Genomic DNA, 24215 nt, shown 5'->3' on the forward strand with positions numbered 1-24215 from the left:
TTTAAGCGAGTTTGACAAGGACCAAATTGTGCTGGCTAGACGACTGGGTCAGAGCATCTCCAAAACTGCAGGTCAAACTTCCCGGTCTGCAGTGGTCAGAATCTATCAAAAGTGCTCCAAGGAAGGAACAGTGGTGAATCAGGGTCATGGGCGGCCGAGGCTCATTGATGCATGTGTGGTCCGATCCAAAACAGACGAGCTCCTGTAGCTCAAACTGCTCCAGAAGTTAATGCTGGTTCTGATAGAAAGGTGTCAGAATGCATCAGTTTGTTGCGTATGGAGCTGCAGACCACCACTGAAAGAGCCAAAAGTGACACGAGAGCATCAGAACTGGACCACGGAGCGATGGAAGAAGGTGGCCTGGCCGGGTGCGTGTGCGTCTCTTACCTGGGGATCACATGGCACCAGGATGCACTGTGGGAAGAAGGCGAGCCGGCGGAGGCAGTGTGATGCTTTGGGCAATGTTCTGCTGGGAAACCTTGAATGTGACTTTGACACGTACCACCTACCTAAGCATTGTTCAGACCATCATGGAAACGGTATTCCCTGGTGTCTGTGGCCTCTTTCAGCAGGATAATGCTCAAAAATGGTTCAGGATTGGTTTGAGGAGCACAACAACGAGTTTGAGGTGTTGACTTGGCCTCCAAATTCCCCAGATCCAATCGAGCATCTGTGGGATGTGCTGAACAAACAAGTCCGATCCATAGAGGATCCACCTCACAGCTTACAGGACTTAAAGGATCTGCTGTTTTCAGTGTCAGAAATCATCCTAACATGATGACTTGATGCTCAAGAAACATTTATGATTATCATCAATGTTGAAAGCAGTTTCATATTTTTGTGGAAACCGTGATACTTTTTAAGGATTCTTAAATTTAAATGTTTTGCTTGTTTTCAGCTCTGATGTTTGTGTGCTCTAGAATCTGATCTGCTCTCTTGCAGTTCCAAATATTTCCACAAGGTGGCGCTCAGTCCTGAGTTATGCTGAACATGAGAGAACATGAGAGAACCTGCCCTGCAAAGATCAAACACGCTTGACGTTCTTCACGGAGCGAGTGGTTTGAGCTCCGAGGTCGAGAACCCTGGCATTAAACTACACAAGCTGCACAACTGCAGATCCTGTAATGACTTGAGGTAGAAATGCCTTTTGAGTTTGTAAAAGCTCTCGCCACGGATAGCAGGCATATTTGTGAAACCCCAACACTAATTTCTCAGCGAATGTTGCAACTGATGTGCAGCAAACCGACCTTCACATTATTGCGCTCAAAGAGCTTTATTTAGCCCCCGCCCCGCCATTAAAACTTCAAAACCCGCTTTTTCCCTCTCGCGCCGGGCCCTGAGAATGTTTTAATATTCACCCACCGCTATTGTGCGGTCTGAGCAAAAGTACAAAATAAAGAGCCACATCAGAAAGCCTGGAAGATGTTGCAAACATTTTCTTGCGTCGGGAGATTGGAAAAAAAGACGAGGAAAACAAATTTGGGGGGGAAGCAAAGGTATTTATAGTGTGGTGTGAGAGATTTGAGACAAGACAGTAATGACGAGGGATTGGTTTGATTCAGAATGTGGTGTGTATTTGCGATCATAGACTCGCTGCGACATTCCTGGACTGCAGCGCTAACCAGAGACACACACACATGCAACGCAGCTGCACACACACACACACATGTAAAACAAGCGCATAGAGTACACACAGATACACTGTGCACGATCGCGGTTCAGATTGTCTCCGGTCTACGAAATGAACATTTGAAAACAAAATTGACTTTGAAATCTCTATTGTTTCTCTTAGACTGCAATGAAATTAAATGCTTTCTCCTGCTTCTCGGATGTTTCTCGAACGTTTGTCTGCAAATCAAAAGCCAGAGATCTCAATATGAACATTTCCTCATGACTAATGACCTGAGCTATGCATGGCAATAATTGACTCATCAAGTGAAGTCGAGCGACCTACATTCACACACTGAACGCATTTTTTACATATTGAGAGTTTGTGGGAAACTTAAATACTGATGCTTTATATTTAAAACCTGAGACGAGAGAGGCATGATATTTTCTATACATGTATATGTAGATGCAAAACCACAGAAATGCCAAATGAAAGTAAAAAACTGCCTTTGGCAACTCAATAAAACAGTTGGCTCGTCAGCATTTTATTAATTGCAGCATAAAATACATGGTTTAAATTACAGTCCGAGAGCGATAGAATGATCCGCACGGAGGTCATTAAATGACGTGAGCTAATCAAATCAAACTCAAAGACACGAGCGCTTACTGAAGAAAACATCTGTCTTAAATTGTGTCTTCTTACTATTTTTACCTCATAATGTATCTTCAGTTTATCTACAGAGCTCAAAGTTTTTCTGTCAGAACTGTGACGACACATTCTTGACTTTGAGCCACCAGGACAAAAAATAAACATCTTCATTTTGTTTGCTTGTATTTTCCTAGCTAACAGGGACGTTCTCAAAGTTATGAACAAATGTTCTTCCTCTTACGTTAATAGAATGTTCGGTCTGGTCTTTAAAAATGTTCTCCAAACGTTAGCACAAAAACATTATTTTTACATCGTTCATAGAGAGTATGAGCGTTCGTTTTTTTTCCTGAAACGTTTCAGTTGAACATTCATCTTACACTCTAAAAAATGCTGGGTTAAAAACAACCCAAGTTGGGTTAAAAATGGACAAACCCAGCGAATGGGTTGTTTTAACCCAGCTAATTGGATCTTTTAACCGAGAAAATGGGTTGTTTTAACCCAGCAAATGGGATGTTTTAACCCAGCTAATTGGATCTTTTAACCCAGCAAATAAGTTGTTTTAACTCAGCTAATTGGATCTTTTAACCCAGAAAATGGGTTGTTTTAACCCAGCGAATGGGTTGTTTTAACCCAGCAAATGGGATGTTTTAACCCAGCTAATTGGATCTTTTAACCCAGCGAATGGGTTGTTTTAACCCAGCAAATGGGATGTTTTAACCCAGCTAATTGGATCTTTTAACCCAGCAAATGGGTTGTTTTAACCCAGCGAATGGGATGTTTTAACCCAGCGAATGGGATGTTTTAACCCAGCGAATGGGTTGTTTTAACCCAGCGAATGGGTTGTTTTAACCCAGCAAATGGGATGTTTTAACCCAGCTAATTGGATCTTTTAACCCAGCGAATGGGTTGTTTTAACCCAGCAAATGGGATGTTTTAACTCAGCTAATTGGATCTTTTAACCCAGCAAATGGGTTGTTTTAATCCAGCGAATGGGATGTTTTAACCCAGCGAATGGGATGTTTTAACCCAGCGAATGGGTTGTTTTAACCCAGCGAATGGGATGTTTTAACCCAGCTAATTGGATCTTTTAACCCAGCAAATGGGTTGTTTTAATCCAGCGAATGGGTTGTTTTTAACCCAGCTAATTGGATCTTTTAACCCAGCAAATGGGTTGTTTTAACCCAGCAAATGGGATGTTTTAACCCAGCTAATGGGTTGTTTTAACCCAGCAAATGGGTTGTTTTAATCCAGCGAATGGGATGTTTTAACCCAGCTAATTGGATCTTTTAACCCAGCAAATGGGTTGTTTTAATCCAGCGAATGGGATGTTTTAACCCAGCTAATTGGATCTTTTAACCCAGCAAATGGGTTGTTTTAATCCAGCGAATGGGTTGTTTTAACCCAGCTAATTGGATCTTTTAACCCAGCAAATGGGTTGTTTTAATCCAGCGAATGGGTTGTTTTAACCCAGCTAATTGGATCTTTTAACCCAGCAAATGGGTTGTTTTAATCCAGCGAATGGGTTGTTTTAACCCAGCTAATTGGATCTTTTAACCCAGCAAATGGGTTGTTTTAATCCAGCGAATGGGTTGTTTTAACCCAGCTAATTGGATCTTTTAACCCAGCAAATGGGTTGTTTTAATCCAGCGAATGGGTTGTTTTAACCCAGCTAATTGGATCTTTTAACCCAGCGAATGGGTTGTTTTAATCCAGCGAATGGGTTGTTTTAACCCAGCTAATTGGATCTTTTAACCCAGAAAATGGGTTGTTTTAACCCAGCGAATGGGTTGTTTTAACCCAGCAAATGGGATGTTTTAACCCAGCTAATTGGATCTTTTAACCCAGCAAATAAGTTGTTTTAACCCAGCGAATGGGTTGTTTTAACCCAGCAAATGGGATGTTTTAACCCAGCTAATTGGATCTTTTAACCCAGCGAATGGGTTGTTTTAACCCAGCAAATGGGATGTTTTAACCCAGCTAATTGGATCTTTTAACCCAGAAAATGGGTTGTTTTAACCCAGCGAATGGGTTGTTTTAACCCAGCAAATGGGATGTTTTAACCCAGCTAATTGGATCTTTTAACCCAGCAAATAAGTTGTTTTAACCCAGCGAATGGGATGTTTTAACCCAGCTAATTGGATCTTTTAACCCAGCAAATGGGTTGTTTTAACCCAGCAAATGGGATGTTTTAACCCAGCTAATTGGATCTTTTAACCCAGCAAATGGGTTGTTTTAACCCAGCAAATGGGATGTTTTAACCCAGCTAATTGGATCTTTTAACCCAGCAAATGGGTTGTTTTAACCCAGCGAATGGGATGTTTTAACCCAGCGAATGGGATGTTTTAACCCAGCGAATGGGTTGTTTTAACCCAGCGAATGGGTTGTTTTAACCCAGCAAATGGGATGTTTTAACCCAGCTAATTGGATCTTTTAACCCAGCGAATGGGTTGTTTTAACCCAGCAAATGGGATGTTTTAACTCAGCTAATTGGATCTTTTAACCCAGCAAATGGGTTGTTTTAATTCAGCGAATGGGATGTTTTAACCCAGCGAATGGGATGTTTTAACCCAGCGAATGGGTTGTTTTAACCCAGCGAATGGGATGTTTTAACCCAGCTAATTGGATCTTTTAACCCAGCAAATGGGTTGTTTTAATCCAGCGAATGGGATGTTTTAACCCAGCATTTGCTGTTGGGTAGTTTTATTTAACTCAACTATTGTTTAAAATCACTATTTCTTGATTAAAATGAACCCAAAGTATGTTGGAAATTAACATTTATTAATGTTTGATAAATGAACATTTATGAATAAGTTTAATGAATAATAATTAAACAATAAACATTTATTATAACATTTATGCCTCTAGTAATTATGTGTGATTTTTATTTTCTAAAATATTTTGGGTTCGTTTTAAGTCAGACATACAGTCATTTTTAAGCTATAGTTGAGTTAAATAAAACTGACCAGCAGGTTGGGTCAAACATTTAACCCAGCATTTTTTAGAGTGTATGTTTTTTTAAATGTTACACTTGTTACATTTGAATGTTCTTGGAACACTCTAAAACGTTTCCATAATGTTTAATGAATGATAAAATGGAATGTTCACTTAACGTTCGCATAACCAAGAAAAAACAGTTTTAGTAAATGTAAAACTGTTAAACATTCAGAGAACATTTAGAACTAATGATAACATGACGTTTGCAAAACATTCTTAGAACAAATTTTTGTCAGCTGGGTTTGTTTTGGTGGCTTGAAGTGGAAATAGTGACAGATATTTTCTGTCTGCATTAAAAAGTGAAGGCAGATCTGAATGCAGTGGATTATAAGATCAAAAATGAAACGTGCATGGATGAATCGTTAAATATTTACAAAATAGATTCGAGTTTTACATGCCGACTTTAATCAGTCAGAGAAGTGACATGAAGGGAGATAAAAGTATTTATTAATGAAATAATACAAAATACACTTTCATTCCTTAAATATTTATTCTCCCTGTATGTGCACACACCATACAAAAACTGCTGTATGATGTTGTTTTTAATGATAAAATCTACTGATATCATTTCCTTTTTCACCCACAGCCCCAACAAGCCAAGTTAGGTCAGTTCTAACCAGTTTATTTCGAGCCATTTCACGCTCCTGGTTTGAATGATCTCTACAGCAGAAAAAGAAGCCGAGATCTGCTCAATACGGCATGCTGTCATACAGCACAGCGGCGTGCTGCGAAAAACTCTTTGTCATCGTGCCTCTGGCCAGATTTCAGCGCAGGGAATTTCCGCTTCTGTCGTTTGAATATCTCGCACCATCTGAGTCAGGGGTCGAAAGTCTCTCCCTTGTCATTTTCACTCACACACGCTCGTGTCATACTAACATCCTACTCCTCTCATCTTCATGCAAACACTTTCTTTACTGCATGTTTTCAGGTTTTGGTTGTTGATGTTTTTTGGTGTGCTAAATCACACCTTTGCAGTCTGTCGTTCTCTGCGCTCGCCGGGTCTGGTCAGAGCTGAAGGTGTTTCTTCCCGTGGCATTTACTGGAAACCCTGAAATATGTGATTCAGCGGGGCCAACCCTGATGGAGAGTGTTTCGCATTCTCAGTTCAGTACTTGCAGTCATCAAGTCACTGTGTCGAGTTGAGCGACACGGCAGCAGATCCAGAATCAGGCTTTCTGTGTGGAAAAGGATCGGATAAAAAGTCTCTTACTTCGCTTCTGTATGTTTAGGGCACTTCTTCAGTTCACTAAACCAGGGACAGCAAACACAGAGGTGTTTTACTGCACTTTACTGTAATCGAAGGCCTCATGTGATCATGCATAACTAATGAAAATGTGCATTTACACACCAGAAAATGTCCAAGTAGAATAAAATGAATATTGCGTCATCATTTAGTCACCCTCAAGCTGTTCCAGTGGATATTTTGAAAAATATATTGGTGGGGTTTTTGTTTTTGTTTTTCATTCAATGTCAATACAAAATATCAAAAATACTTAACAAACAATACATTAGTTGAGATTTAACTGTTTAAAACTGTTTAACTGCACACTTTAAAAATAAAAAAATATTTTTTGGGTTTTGACTGCTGTTTAGTTTTAGTAATTAACTTGCATTTTAACTGCTAAAATATCAAAAAGTGTCAAAGAAAGATGCACAAACAAAAAGATTTAACTGTTAAAACACTAGAAAACTCTGGTTTGTGTTTGTTTGTTTGTTTGTTTGTTTGTGGTTAGTTTGTGGCTGGTGTTGCTAGTTAATGTGATTACAGACACTAGAAATCACCTGATTTAAACACACTGACACTTCAGACGTGAGGAAGAACTGTGATGTTTGTGAAGAGAAGAAATCATGTTAGACACTTGATCTGATGAATCACATTAACATTTACAAAACTGACAGATTTGATGACTGGGTATTTGTTTGTGTGGCTTTAAAAGACAACAAACTGAGCATGAAGCGTCTGTAATTATTGATGAGGCGAAAGAAAAACACTTGAGAAACAGCGCTGTGTGTGTGTGTGTGTGTGTCTGTTTAAGTAGAGCACATTTGCAGATTTCTTCTTAACACAAATGCACAGACGAACATCACTTCACTGTTCCTAGAGTACAGATGTATTGCTCTTTCATGGGGTTATCTGTTATCTTTTACTGAAGTATCAGTTTGATTTCAGATGTTTCTCCTAAAATCCCAGAAGACAGAAAAAACTGATTTCGAAGAAAGAGAAACAGAAACATCATTCAGGAACGGCTTGATCTGAAACATTGGTTTCTGGGCAAACAAGAGCCTCGTTTGAGACACTGTTGAGATCTCTTCTGACAGACACACATGACATTCATTGGCTCTCCATTAATCTACTGCTGTGCTGGAGATGAAGAGATGTCATGAGTGATTCATTGTTCTTACGGGTTTGGAACTCATCTGATGAAGCTTCACACACTCCCAATATCTCTGTCACAAGAAACACATCTTTTTAATATCTCAATTGTTTCTTTAAAACAAAAATTAAATGGAAAACAAATGTGGTTATCAGCTTTTTGTCCTAATGAAAAGACCCCAGCAATCTCACCCATGTCTCAGGAGAGATCTCAATAATGTCCAAAAAAGTTTCGCTTTGCCAAGATGTCAAAGTCTGCCATTAAACGTCAGAGATCTCAAAACTAAACCACTAGATGGCACAAGCACTGCTGCAGCACTTTCCAAAACGAAATGAACGTGGAAATTTGGCCGATCTTTGACGTGATCGCGGACAGCAGATCAAGGGAACGAATTTACTAATTCATTCCCTCGTTTTGCTAAATCATACACACAGTTTATAAATCAAGGAAACAAAATAGTAAATCATGTGCACGATTTAACAAATTGAGGAAATGAAATAGAAATAATGTGCACAATAAAAAAAAATCGAGGAAACGAAATAAAAATCATGGGCACGATTTAGCAAATTGAGGAATCAAAATAGTAAATTGTCCGCATGATTTAGGAAATCAAGGATACGAAATAGAAATCATGCGCACGATTTAGGAAATCAAGGATACGAAATAGAAATCATGCGCACGATTTAAGAAATCAAGGAAACGAAATAGAAATCATGCGCACGATTTAGGAAATCAAGGATACGAAATAGAAATCATGCGCACGATTTAGGAAATCAAGGATACGAAATAGAAATCATGCGCACGATTTAGGAAATCAAGGATACGAAATAGAAATCATGCGCACGATTGAGGAAATCAAGGATACGAAATAGAAATCATGCGCACGATTTAGGAAATCAAGGATACGAAATAGAAATCATGCGCACGATTTAGGAAATCAAGGAAACAAAATAGAAATCATGCGCACGATTTAGGAAATCAAGGATACGAAATAGAAATCATGCGCACGATTTAGGAAATCAAGGAAACGAAATAGAAATCATGCGCACGATTTAGGAAATCAAGGATACGAAATAGAAATCATGCGCACGATTTAGGAGATCAAGGAAACGAAATAGAAATCATGCGCACGATTTACTTTTTTTCCTGCATGTAATGTGCGTGGCTCCGTAAATATTTGATGTTTTTAAAAATGTCGTAGATTTATGTAGCAAATGAGAATTGCTGAAATAATTGACTATATTTTGAGACAAAGCTCTTGTCAATGATTTTCAAGGTAATTAAAGCAACAGTTTTTCAGTTACGGAAGAACATGTAAAAGTATGGTGTTTGGGGTAAACAGCGCCCCCGCTGTCAGGGCAAAAGACAATAATTAACATGATAATAAACAGCTGGATGACTTTTCTTTTATTTATCAAAAAAAAAAAAAAATAGTCCAAACTTTGCTAAAGTGATTTGATCAAGTATTAAGTTAGACATCATTAAAAACATAATTTTAGCTGAAGTATTTGTATCAATACTGTGTCTGTGGGGTAAAAGGCCCTCGCCACCTCATACATTTATAAGATCTCTAAACAAAACAAACCACTTTTATGATTTATTTTCACACAAAATCTGTTGCTCCATAATTTTTTTTCTGCACTCTTACACTCTGGGAGTAATGAAAAGCCTCTAGCCCCGTTGTACCATATATGTGTGTGTGTATATATATATATATATATATATATATATAAAATGAAATAATTCAAAATACATTCTCATGTCCAACTGAATATTCAAGTCCTGTAAATTGTCTGCATGTTCACAACCCTTGAGCCATTTGTGTCTATTTTTATTTCTCTCAATGAGTTTCAGGAGAAACATCTGAAACCGTGTCAGTACAGTAAGCAGAGTGTGAAGGAGACATAAGCTCTCTCGCCCCACACGTCCTGCGCCTGACACACACTGAAAGAAGGTGATGCTTGTCGGGCACCTGCGTTCAGCTGAGGAAGCAGGCTGTTATCAGACCTTATCAGAGCGTACGTGAAATGACTGACCTTCCCCATGACTTACAAGACACTCATACAGGGGCGTTCGATGATGCAAACAGCAACAAATGATAAGTACGGTGTGTTTTGGCACATGTGACCCCGGCTTCTGGGACAAGCGGAGGCTGTGCCGTGGATTGTGCGGATGACGTTTCTATAGTATGAGAGCCGTGGGAGGCGTTGAAGCTGTGATGTGGTGTGTCTGTGACTCATTGTCATAATGTGAAAATAGCCGAGTCAGACAATTCACTGCGTGTTGTTGAACTTCTCCGAGACGTTCGAATTGTTGGATATTTTTTTCTGAAAGGATACTAATCACGGATCGCGGCGCACGTGACCTCACCGAAGGTAAAAGCAAATGTGGTTTGGCTTTTAATGCAGATTGTGTCTGCTGTGACTTTTGCTATTTTCTGTGTGGCGAAGCTCTTGTTGCTCATCATAATATTTGCAACTTGACCTTTTAAACTAGCAGCTTGTTCTAGTAAGTTGCACGGGTTAAAATGACACAATCTCCTTTTTGAACACACTGCTTCCTTCTTGTGTCCTTCGCCTCACACTCTCAAGCTCATAATTCATGTTTTGTCATTCAACGGCTGTTTTGGGTGAGTAAATAAATGAGAGTAGAGTGAAATAGTGTGGATTTTGTGTTGGCAAGAAACGAAAGTTTTGAAACGCCTCCATCCAGCATCAAACGACACCGATACTCCTACTGCTGCTCGTTTCTAATTCCCGTCTGATGTTTTCACCTCAATGTAACCACATGCTTTTAAAAAGGAAAAGTAAAGGTGTGAAGTTGGTTTGGATTTGCATACTGAACTGTTTCCTGAGATAAACTAGAAACTCACTCAGATAAGAATATCTACTTCAGTTTTTATTTTCCAGCTGAGCACGTAAAATATAAGTGGATGTTTTGTAAAGGCAGTAAATATCTTCAGAACATGGATCAGATAGAAATGCAGCAGTTCATTATTACTAAAATAAAATTACTAAAATAAGATGAGAGAAGAAAACACATGCAAAGGAATGATTGGGACCAAAAAAAGCATTAAAAGAGCAAAACTTTAATTGGCAAAGAGAAATAAAAACTTACTATCATTTAAAAATTTCAATATTTTTTTATTATGTGACAATTCAACTGTCACCGATAACAAATATGCATATTTTCCATGACGTCTGCCATTAAACCATCATCTGAGAAGCGGTTCAGTGATTCACACACACACACACACGGTGAGGAATGTGTTTGAATCAGACAGATAATGTGAGCCGTCCTGATGGATGCAGCCGCTGTCACTCCAGCAAATTACTCTGTAATGCGGAGCAGGCCCGGTTCTGCCGCGCTCACAACCCCTGCTGCGCTGACAGGGAAACCCCTGCGCCACCGCTTATGATGACATATTCATTTAAAACACATTAATGCATGGAAATACTCAGCCGAACAAAAAATGCATAAATAGTTCTGAAACTAACAAAAACATTCTCAGGGCAAAAGCATGACATTGATCACTAGATAAGATTCATCCATTTATTCTTTGATATTAATAATATTCACAACTTCAAATAATAGTAAAGTGTTTTTGAAAATTCTAAAATATCACAGATGGGAGTGATGTAGAAAACACGACACAAATGAAAACTCGTCTATTTGAGCTTCTTCATTGTTCAGATTCCAGCTCTGATCACTCATTCGTCAGGTGCATCATGGGATGTCTGAAACACGAGTGAAGACGAACAGAGATCTACAAAACTATATATATTAGTACATGTTACACACACACACACAAATATAATAAAAAAATATATTAGTGCTGTCAAATTTATTAATCGTGAATAATCACATTTAACTAAAGTTTGTGTGTGTGTGTGTGTGTATACACACACTTATGTATAGACATGTATATTTACAAACTTTCATGTTAATTGTGATTAATCGCATTTAACATAAGTTTGTAAATATGTTTGTGTGTGTATATATTTACCTATATAGATGAATATTTACAAACTTTGGTTAAATATGATTAATTGTTATTAATCAATTTGACAAGACTAATATACATTTTTATATATATATATATATATATATATATATAGTACATTAAATATATATATAACTATAGTATATAATTATAATATATAATAAAGTATACATTAAATATATATAAAGCTCTTTTTTGACCCATTTTTTGATCAGACCAAATGTTTGTTAAATAGAAAAATAGTAGATAGTAGTGAACATACTCAGTGCAGTATTCAGGAAGTACACTTCATTCCAAACGCATCAAAAAATGGGGTGAATTTAGTGCAACCTCATACACACTCTCTCACACACACACACATGCAATATATCATTGAGATCAACATGTTTTTAAGGTCATGGCAAACAAATTCCGTCATTGTGTCCAAACCTCTGACTGCTGCTGTAGATGGATCGATAACACGCATACAAACATGTGTTTCCATATGAAATGAAAGCTGCTGGGTTTGATCGCCCCTGTATTGCACAGTCATAACTGGAAAGACCCTGATCAATATATGCAGTGTGTGTGTGTGTTTGCATGCTTCCGCAGTGAACCGGTGGGAACAGCACGTGTTTGACATATACGTTGAGCAGAGGTGTATTACTCATGCGTTAGCAGCAGTGGGTCTTCACACACACACACACACACACACACACACACTGCATGCGTCAGCACTGCATTGTTTGTTCCATTACAGTCGAATTGAAACTCTAGCTTCCTGCTCTGCAGTACCAACTGATTAGAGACACTAATAAACTCACACAGAATGATGAAAGATCGACCACAACACAGTCCTGCGCTGTTTTAACGCCACTGGTATTTTTACACTCGAGTGTACTTGAAAGTTCAACTCTTTACGTGAGTGCCAACAAGTATTTTATATGCATTAATCAAGTTCTTTACATTTGTATTTGACATTGAGGAAAATATTTATGTGCCACGATACCAATATTTCATGTGTAATTCGGAGATTTAATTAGCACAGATGCATCACAAAAACACTTTACTGCTGTTTATGGGAAACAAAAAATAATGCTTATAAAAATCTTAATTTTATAGTGAGTGATTGCAAAAATGAATTGATGATTAAATGTCATATTTACTAGTTAAAGTTCATCAAAGCATGAGAAACAATGTCCAGTTTCACGATGTGAAAGCGTTCGCTCTCGATTTCGCTTCGCCCACAGATGCTCAGTCATATGGTTCTTGATGAATATATAAAATATTAAATAGGTTATGCGACTGAACTTTAAAAACGAGAAAAAGCTGCAATCTCGTGTCTCTTGCAGACTAAATAAAAATATGTCGTCCTCCTAACAGCTTTCAGGCCTTCGTTTTCTCAGGCGCTCTTCACCCAAAATACTGCACACCCCAATTCCCATTTGGGAAAATTATAATGCCGTGATTCTGCGGCTGCCAATCCATTCAAGTGTATTTATAAATGTATAAAAGCCAGCTGATGTAAATCACAGCCTGTTCTCTGTTTAATCAACTTCATGTTGCACATTTGTGACTTTTTACGAGGTTTAAGCGATTAGGCCGAATAAAAATTCAAACATTAAACACACATCTGTGTGTGTGTGTGTGTGAGGATTTATTCTTTTATCTAATGCTGAATCACTCAAAAAAAAAGCCTTTACAGTCTCATTGCTCACATTTTCACTCATTTGCTTTAAAAACACGTTGCATTTGTGCTTTCTGAGAAGTTCACACTTGTCGTGCTTTTTCATCTATTCCGGTTTTTTTTCTCACAAGATCTTAATCTTCACGACTAGGGTTGAAACTGCTTATATTAAATTCCTGAAACTCTTTACATGTTGTGCATGAAGGTTGTTATCATCATTACTTTTTATAATAAATGTGGCAAAACTTTCCTGGAATTGATAAATATATACTGTACCTTAATGAATTAATGCAATGCAAATCACTTTGGATAAAATCATCAAAAGTTTTATCATTACTTAACATTAACAAAGATGAAACGAATGTATTGCTCATCTTAACTAATGAGACATTACCTGATGAAATGTCATTCCTTAGATCAAATTTCTGAACCATTTTTGCAATGCAATTTTTTTTTTTTAATTGTAAAATGTTTGCATTCACGCTGGAGCATTGATGAAACGCTGCTGTCTGTGTCGTCAGGTGACATCGAGCGCTGTCTGGGCTCTGAGGGGGAGGATGAGGGCAGTGTTTGGGGGATGGAGGTTCTGGACAGCAGAGATGCTCAGGATAAAGTAAGCCTGACGGCCAGCGAGGGGACGGAGCCCGGCAGTCCCGTCCCGTGTGCCCTGAGTCCCCCGGCGGAGAGCTGGATCCACACCCAGAACACGCCCCGCAAAGACCCCGAGCACTGCGACGGCAGCATGTTCAGTAAGTCTCTCTCTGACCGACAGGGATTTGAGGTGAAACAAAGACTCCAATTAAAACCGAAAGGGTTTTTACAGTCTGTTGTTACACGAGAATCTTTTGAAGAACTTTTTATACTCCAGAATAAAAGATCTGAAGAAACTATAATGAAACATCAAGAACCATTTCAAGGACATTAAAATGGATGAAAACTCTTTCTCAACTCATTACTTGATCAGACCGAAAGTTTGTTTACACAGATTAAAAATGAAAACATTTCCACAGTGATGACTGGATGCCACACATATGCTGCATGTCTAGGTCAAAGTCGCAAAATAAAAGTGTTGAATGTTTCAGACGGCTTCATATCATTTCAAGGAAATAGTAGTGCAGCATTCAGGAAGTAGTGCACTACACTCCAAACACAGTGGACAATGATCAAAAATATGTTTTAATTTAATTTATATATATATATATATATATATATATATATATATATATATATATATATATATATATATATATATATATATATATATAAAGAATAATGCCAATTTTAAAAATATTTTAAAGAAAGATTAGTGTTTTTCTCACCTTTTGAATGGGTCTGTATACAAAAATTAAAAATGCAAATAAAAAAAGTATGTTAATAAAAATGTCATGTGACAACAATGTGCTACATCAGTGACATGCATTTTTTTATTTTGCAGTTTTAATTTTGACAATGCCAAAACACACACACACACACACACACACACATATATATATATAATGCCAATTTTAAACACTTAAAAAAACTTTAAAAACTAAAGTGTTTTTCTCACCCATGCAAAGGTCTGTACTTTGTACAAAAATTCAACTCATGTGACAACAATGTAGCATACTCAGTGTAGCCTACACTCTAAAAAACTGGGTTAAAAACAACCCAAGTTGGGTTGAAAATGGACAAACCCAGCGATTGGGTTAAATGTTTTATTTAACTCAACTATTGATTAAAAATATCTGTATTTCTTGCTTAAAATGAACCCAAAATATGTTGGAAATTAACATTTTATTAATAAGTTTAATGAATAATAATGAAACAATCAACATTTATTAAATTGCTTATTATAATAATGTTCACCTTCTGATTATTATTGTTGCCTCTAGTAATTATGTGTCTGATTTTTAATTTCCAACACACTTTGGGTTCATTTTAAGTCAGCCATATAGTCATTTTTAAACAATAGTTGAGTTAAATAAAACATTTAACCCAACCACTGGGTTAAAACAACCCACTCGCTGGGTTTGTCCATTTTGAACCCATCTTGGGTTGTTTTTAACCCAGCATTTTTTAGTGTAAAGTGATCTAAAGTACCAGTTTTATTAAGCGTTTTTCTCACTCTTGAACAGGTGTGCACTTTGCATGTGTTTTTTATTTAATCAGGGACTTTTAGAAGCATGTCAAAGGCCAGTGCCCTACATTGATGTGAGCTTCCTGTGTGTGTAATCACACAATATGACATGACACATTTAAGAGTAATTATCATCATCATCGCTGTAATGACTCTCATTTCCACCGCCTCCGTGATTCTGACGATATTCGTGTCAGTGACGCTCAGATAAAGTTTAAACATAAAACTGCTGTGCTCATCAAGCTCCACGAGAACCGTCATAATATTTCCTCACATCAAACGAGGTGATGGTCCTCTCTTCTGAAATCAAAACTGAGCGTGTGAGCGTTTTCCCTTTTGTTCGCCGGAGATCAAACGCTCGCGGAGTTCGCCTACAACAGCCTATTTACGGCGCCGAACCGCGCGGACTCTTCCACGGCCACATGAGAGAGAAACACGATGCCAACATCTGCAAACATTTGAGAAATCGTCCTCAGTCGCAGCGCTGGCATCCCTCCTCACGCCTTTCTGCTTGTATTTTAGTCTTATTGGTTTCAAGGGAGAATTTGTGCAACATTTGAGAGATTTTCTCTCAATTTAAAGCGTCTTTCATAACGAGAGTCACACAACCTCACAAACATCTAAATGAATGACAACAGGCTGATATGAGGACACAAATTACTGATGCGAACTAATAAAAGTACAAAACCGTATTTAAATGCTTTCAAACAACCGCTCGGATTGTTGAATTCACTGCTCTGTTTATTTTATTTTATTCTTTTTTTATGGGGGTAAATGTACTGTAATGCAAGTAATAATAATAAATGATTAAAAAATATAAACACTCTATAAAACAAAAAATTATATACCTTCAAAAAATATTAAGGTAACACATTTTATACATTTTATTGTATGTTGTTTTGTTGCGTTCACAAGATCAGGGTTCTTTTTGTTAAACCTTAAACCTGTTATTAAGAGGACATCACCTGTTTTTGTACTGTGATGCATTACATTGTTAAAAGCTTCAGAGATTGTGGTGATACGAACACCGTGTGTCTCTCTCAGGTCAGACTGACGCTCATGTGATCGACGACGCGCCGCATTACGAGTCCATGGTGCAGCTGAGGAAAGTGTCGCACCTGCTCAGCCCGATTCACGTGCAACAACACAACGGGTCCGTGAGCTCGTACCATTTAGACGGCGTTCACGACGACATGTCACCTGTCTGCTGGTCACCGGGAGAACACGGCTCACCTGAGGGCAAAGGTGAAGGTTAAAGAGCCGCTGCTTTGATAGCTGAATCAAATTTGAATCAAACTGAATCAACGCTGAACCGAAATGTACAAAACCGTAACACAGTCTCTCTTTCCTCAGACGGCGGACCCTTAAACTCTGACGGCCCACAGACGCCCGTTCAGACGTGCCCGTATTGCCAGCGGACGTACCGGCGAGACGCGTCTCTGAGGGAACATATGAAGTTCTGCCAGGACCGTGACGGAGGAGACAGTGTTTGCCCTCTCTGCGGGTTCAGTACGCCGTTCCGCGCACAGATGGAGCGGCACCTGACGCTGCACAGCCAGACCCACGAGAAGGTACAGCAGACACACGCATAACCAATGACACGCGTGCAGACGCGCAACATGTGCTAACTGCTCATGATTCCACGTATGTCCCAGAATTCCTTGTCTGAGACCAGTATGGAGAACAGGAAGTTCAAGTGTAATCAGTGTGGAAAGGCCTTTAAATACAAGCATCACCTCAAAGAGCACCTGCGCATTCACAGCGGTAAGAAACTCAACCAGTGACTCTCACCAAATATAACCACGTCATGTTCACCCTGAATTACATTCTGCATAAAGAGCATCAATATGAGCACTTCTCTGCCCTTATTTTTAGGCAATTGAAGCACATTTATATGCTATATTATTATTGATGTGAGGGGGAAAAACGATAAATAAAAATAAAAATATTCTTCATACTAATTACCCTGTCTGGACACAATTTATTACAATTTTAAAAAATCATGCTTTGGTAAATCATATGTACAACATAAAAAGTCAGAAGTATGGCAAAAAACGTCAGAATGATGGGATATAAAGTTAGAAATATGACAAAAAATGTAAGAAATATGATAAAATGTCAGAATTATTGGATATCAAGTTAGAAATATGGCATAAAACATTAGAAATATGATAAAACGTCAGAATTATGGGATATAAAGTTAGAAATATGACAAAAAATGTAAGAAATATGATAAAATGTCAGAATTATTGGATATCAAGTTAGAAATATGGCATAAAACATTAGAAATATGATAAAACGTCAGAATTATAGGATATAAAGTTAGAAATATGGCATAAAACATTAGAAATATGATAAAACGTCAGAATTATGGGATATAAAGTTAGAAATATGACAAAAAATGTAAGAAATATGATAAAACGTCAGAATTATGGGATATAAAGTTAGAAATATGGCATAAAACGTTAGAAATATGATAAAACGTCAGAATTATGGGATATAAAGTTAGAAATATGACAAAAAATGTAAGAAATATGATAAAATGTCAGAATTATTGGATATAAAGTTAGAAATATGGCATAAAACATTAGAAATATGATAAAACGTCAGAATTATGGGATATAAAGTTAGAAATATGGCATAAAAAATTAGAAATATGATAAAACGTCAGAATTATGGGATGTAAAGTAAGTAATATGGCATAAAACATTAGAAATATGATAAAACGTCAGAATTATGGGATATAAAGTTAGAAATATGGCATAAAACATTAGAAATATGATAAAACGTCAGAATTATGGGATATAAAGTTAGAAATATGGCATAAAAAATTAGAAATATGATCAAACGTCAGAATTATGGGATGTAAAGTAAGTAATATGGCATAAAACATTAGAAATATGATAAAACGTCAGAATTATGGGATAAAGTTAGAAATATGACAAAAAATGTAAGAAATATGATAAAATGTCAGAATTATTGGATATAAAGTTAGAAATATGGCATAAAACATTAGAAATATGATAAAACGTCAGAATTATGGGATATAAAGTTAGAAATATGGCATAAAAAATTAGAAATATGATAAAACGTCAGAATTATGGGATGTAAAGTAAGTAATATGGCATAAAACATTAGAAATATGATAAAACGTCAGAATTATGGGATATAAAGTTAGAAATATGGCATAAAACATTAGAAATATGATAAAACGTCAGAATTATGGGATATAAAGTTAGAAATATGGCATAAAAAATTAGAAATATGATCAAACGTCAGAATTATGGGATGTAAAGTAAGTAATATGGCATAAAACATTAGAAATATGATAAAACGTCAGAATTATGGGATATAAAGTTAGAAATATGACAAAAAATGTAAGAAATATGATAAAATGTCAGAATTATTGGATATAAAGTTAGAAATATGGCATAAAACATTAGAAATATGATAAAACGTCAGAATTATGGGATATAAAGTTAGAAATATGACAAAAAATGTAAGAAATATGATAAAATGTCAGAATTATTGGATATAAAGTTAGAAATATGGCATAAAACATTAGAAATATGATAAAACGTCAGAATTATAGGATATAAAGTTAGAAATATGGCATAAAACATTAGAAATATGATAAAACGTCAGAATTATGGGATATAAAGTAATAAATATGGCATAAAACATTAGAAATATGATAAAACGTCAGAATTATGGGATATAAAGTTAGAAATATGGCATAAAACATTAGAAATATGATAAAACGTCAGAATTATGGGATATAAAGTTAGAAATATGACATAAAACATTAGAAATATGATAAAACGTCAGAATTATGGGATATAAAGTAAGTAATATGGCATAAAACATTAGAAATATGATAAAACATCAGAATTATGGGATATAAAGTTAGAAATATGACAAAAAAATGTAAGAAATATTATAAAACGTCAGAATTATGGGATATAAAGTTATAAATATGGCATAAAACATTAGAAATATAATAAAACGTCAGAATTATGGGATATAAAGTTATAAATATGGCATAAAACGTTAGAAATATGATAAAACGTCAGAATTATGGGATATAAAGTTAGAAATATGGCATAAAACGTTAGAAATATGATAAAATGTCAGAATTATTGGATATAAAGTTAGAAATATGGCATAAAACATTAGAAATATGATAAAACGCTAGAATTATGGGATATAAAGTTAGAAATATGGCATAAAACATTAGAAATATGATAAAACGCTAGAATTATGGGATATAAAGTTAGAAATATGACAAAAAATGTAAGAAATATGATAAAATGTCAGAATTATGGGATATACAGTTAGAAATATGACAAAAAAATGTAAGAAATATGATAAAACGTCAGAATTATGTGATATAAAGTTAGAAATATGGCATAAAACATTAGAAATATGATAAAACATCAGAATTATGGGATATAAAGTTAGAAATATGACAAAAAATGTAAGAAATATGATAAAACATCAGAATTATGGGATATAAAGTTATAAATATGACAAAAAAGTTAGAAATATGATAAAACGACAGAATTATGGGATATAAAATTAGAAATATGGCATAAAAAAGTAAGAATTATGGAATATAAAATTAAACGTTTTGTCATAATTATGACCTTTTGTTATAATTTCACTTTGTAAGTTATAATTTTGACTTTTTGTCATAATTATGACTTTATGAAATGGGCTTCCATAGAAAAAGTGACCTGGACATATTTTGACAGTTCTCATGAGATTCAGTGAATTCCTCAAATAAACACATCCATTATGATGCTGAATAAAGCTAAAAATAAAAGATGATGATAAAGAAACATGCATACGAATAAAAATACACCAATCAGATACTATTAATGAAAATCAAGTGTTTAATTTGGTGTATTTAATATGCTTTAAAACAAACCATGTGTAAATTCATCAGTCAGCACCACTGCTGAGTATTTTCTCATTTAAACTGCAGTGAACCAAAAAACGCCTGTTTCCTACCATCACAAACATGTGACCAATCCCGTCAGCGAGAGGGCGGAGCTTTTCTCCACTGACTTCAAACATGCAGTATATGGCTGAATTAAACCAATATTTCCACTTGCCACTGTGTAGAGTTTACTACAGCTGAGCGGGGCGGGGCTAATTTGCATATTCATAAATCCGAAGCAAGGGTGTTGAGTTACATTCAAGCTATTTTAAGGCATTAAGAAAGTATTTACATAGGAAAAACATTTAAATATGTCATTTTGATAATCAAAGATGAGTTTTAAGCAGGGCTTAAAAAATTCAATCGTTTCACTCCGAGCAGAATCGGTATTTTCAGTTCCAGCATTCCTCCTGTATTATTAACGATCCGAAACCGGTTTGTTTAGAAAAAATAACGGCTAATAACGTGTTGCATGTAGCCTACTTAATAATAATAATAATATTAATACATATAGAATTTTATTTATTAAAAAACAAAGAGAGTATTTGCCGTCGTAGCCAATAGGCCTACAGTTATCTTTAATAACAATATTCTGTCCAAATGTAAACCTATTAAACAAAAGGAAAAACTATCAGAGGTTTATAAAGTATTTTTTCAAGATATTTTAAACTGTTTGCTGCATGGTTAAAAATACCGACGCTATTCCTGAGAGGAAAAAGATATGTTGCGTATATGTCGCATTATTACATTCAGAAATAATGTCGATTATCAGTAAATAAAATAAAATAGCCTAGCCTATATATAATATAGGCTAATAATATTTATAAACATAAACTATTTTATTTGACCACAAAGTTAACAGCCTATTCAAGCTATAGCCAAAACGATTTCTTTTCTTTTTTAACGCCATTCCAGCTACTGCTATATTCAAGGCGAGAAACAGGTTTATTTATTAGAACTAAAACTAAATAAGATGCTAAACGAATTGTTTAAAGTGAATCTGAAGCCTAACTTTGGTTGACTCCCAAATTAAAAATATTAAAAAGAACGTCAAAATGGTAATTTCAAATGAGCGTTTCTAAATTTGATTAAATTATGATTAAATTTGATTTCGTTTCCCTTTCTGGTTACGTTCCGATCAAAATTGAGTTTGTTTCCAGTTTTCGTTTCTTGAACCTGTCCAGAGCCCTAGTGTTAAAGGATAAAATGACGATTTTTGTATGTTCGTTTCTCCTGCGCAGGTGAGAAGCCGTACGAGTGCTCGAACTGTAAGAAGCGTTTCAGTCACTCGGGCTCCTACAGCTCACACCTCAGCAGCAAGAAGTGCCTCAGCGGCGGCGCGGCAGCGAACGGAGCTCATTTCAACGGTCACTCCCACCACGCGTACATCTTCCCATCGCCAACGTCGCCCCCTGTGGTCGGCGGGAGAAACGGCAGCCGAGGAAAGGGATCTCCATACGGCGCGCTGGGCCAGTACCCGCTGGAGTCCGCCGTGCCCGTTTTGAGCCGGTCGTGGGACCCCGCGGAGGATCTGGCCATGAGGACGGGCGTGTTCAAAGGCACCACGCTGCTGCCGTTGCTGCAGTCGCGCAGTAAGTTCGAACACCTGCTGCAGGAGATGCTCCGCCGGGAGGTGGGAGACGAGGCGCGCAAAAACGACAGATCGCCTGCGCGCAATAACGCTCACCTGTCGTCGCCCCAGCGCGCGTCTTGGCATTCGGTCCCGCAGCAGATCCTCGTGCCTTTACCGACGCCCTTGCAACTAGCGCAAGATTCCCCACACAAACACTGGCCGGGTGAAGAAGGCGGCCCGACGTCACCGACGTTACCTGAACGTCAGCACCTGATTGGCTCGCGGTTTGGCTCTCCTCCTCACCTGGATCTGTCAATCAACACATCGCCGCGTCAATCAAGCCATCATATACAGAACGAACCTTTAGACTTGTCCATCCCTAAACCTCATTCGGCCTCCGCCGTGCCACGAGAGACCAGAACTTGTAACGGTTACTCGCCGCACCAGGAAAGACGCAACGGCGAGAACGCGTTCAAGAGACTGACTCCGCCCTCCCAGCAGCAGGTGGGCGGGGCTTATGCAGCATCGCCGCTGTTTAGCAGCACGGTGTTCAGCGGCTACCCTCTCTTCAATCACATGATCCCGGGACACAACGGCCTGACATCACTTCCTCTCACGCCACCAACACCGAGCCCAGGCTTCCTGTCTCCAGTGGCGTATATGGTGGAGGCGGAGTCAGAGTCAATGCTGAAGCGAATCCAACATGAAAGACATTCATTTATGGTGAGAGCAAACACTCATAACGGCACACAGATATATAATACTGAAAATAAAGACTACTGCAAAAAAGATATATGTGATATTCATTATAGCAAAGATGTATTCTAAATATGTATAATACAATATAAAAATAAAAAAATTATATTCATTATAACAAAAATATATTCTAAATATGTATAATAAATTATAAAAATAAAAATAAGATATTCAATTGAATAGAAATCGTTTCTAAATATGTATTATACAATATAAAAATATAATATTCATTATAACAAAAATGCATTCTAAATATGTCTAATAAAATTTTAAATATATAAATTCATCTTTACAATTTATTCCATGTATAATACAATATAACAAATAAAAATAATATTCATTATAACAAAAATGCATTCTAAATATGTGTAATAAATTATAAAATTAAAATGACATTCATCAGGACAAAAATGTATTACTAAATATACTAAATATTATATATATAATATATATAAATATATATACTAAAATATGAAAATAAAAGTACGATATTCATTATAACAAAAATGTATTCTAAATGTGTCTAATAAAATTGTCAAAATAGATCATATTCATCTTCACATTTTATTCTATATATAATAAAATATAATAAATAAAAATAAAATATTCAGTATAACAAAAATGTTGAATAAATTATAAAAAATAACATGATATAAATGTATACTAAGTATGAATAATAAAATAAAAATATATTCATCATTACAAAATATTATTCTAAATTTCTAATAAATTGTAAAAATATATAATATTCATCTTCACAGTTTATTAATATAATAACATATAAAAAATTTGATATTAATTATAATCAAAATGTAGTTTAAATATGTATTTAAAAAGATCATCCATGTAATGGTTTGATGGTTTGACAAGCATATAGTTTCCTATCCTGTGTAGATATATTTCCTGTTTAAACAGGAAGTTGAGGCAAAACATATTGACATTATTTACTCTTTTTTAAATACCCAAAAGCCTTTGATTTGCATGAAAGTGAGCAATAAAACGCCCTCGAGTGCAAGAAGTATTTTTGATTTATTTTCATGAAAGACAATTTTTTTATAGCTCTTTTCACAATACACACTCTTTAAATATATTAATATCTTCATGCTTTATAGTTGCATTTAGAAAATTATAGCTGGACAACAATATAATTCAGTTTATCTGCTAAAAAATATTACATTTGATGAACTTTTAGCAATCAGACGCTCTTAAAGTCGTCAGAAATGAACTAAAAGCCATAAAAGGTTTGATTTCATGTGAAGTATTTACAGTGAATGATCTGAACACCAATTATTTAATTAAATTAGCACAGATGAATTCAAAATGAATTAATTATATTTTGTTAATTAATATAATATCAGATTTATTGAATTTTCTTTGACAGTACTAGTACTCGGGAATCAAATTAAATGATATTAGAATGAGAAAGACTGATTTTACACTCTTAGTCATAAAAGGAGTATATGAAACATTTACACACACACACACACTCGTGTGTGTTTCACTATATTAGTGAAGATATTGCATAGACTA

At 36.0% G+C, this 24215-nt stretch overlaps 1 protein-coding gene across 5 annotated transcripts in view; it reads left to right on the forward strand.

Annotated features, from left to right (window-relative positions):
- Positions 1-24215, forward strand: part of LOC137011295 (zinc finger E-box-binding homeobox 1-like) — a 41908-nt gene that overhangs the window by 12670 nt on the left and 5023 nt on the right. For 2 of the 5 annotated variants that reach the window (XM_067374027.1, XM_067374031.1), the window contains exons 2-6: positions 13817-14044; positions 16459-16659; positions 16768-16985; positions 17070-17178; positions 21598-22652. In XM_067374027.1, the coding sequence (XP_067230128.1) occupies positions 13817-14044; positions 16459-16659; positions 16768-16985; positions 17070-17178; positions 21598-22652 (1811 nt within the window). Of the gene's footprint in view, positions 1-9511; positions 10002-11858; positions 12530-13816; positions 14045-16458; positions 16660-16767; positions 16986-17069; positions 17179-21597; positions 22653-24215 lie in introns of those variants that run through there. The other 3 variants (XM_067374028.1, XM_067374029.1, XM_067374030.1) reach the window with 3 other exon arrangements.

The sequence above is a fragment of the Chanodichthys erythropterus genome, chromosome 21 (assembly GCF_024489055.1).
Source record: "Chanodichthys erythropterus isolate Z2021 chromosome 21, ASM2448905v1, whole genome shotgun sequence".
In the NCBI taxonomy this organism is placed as follows: domain Eukaryota; kingdom Metazoa; phylum Chordata; class Actinopteri; order Cypriniformes; family Xenocyprididae; genus Chanodichthys; species Chanodichthys erythropterus.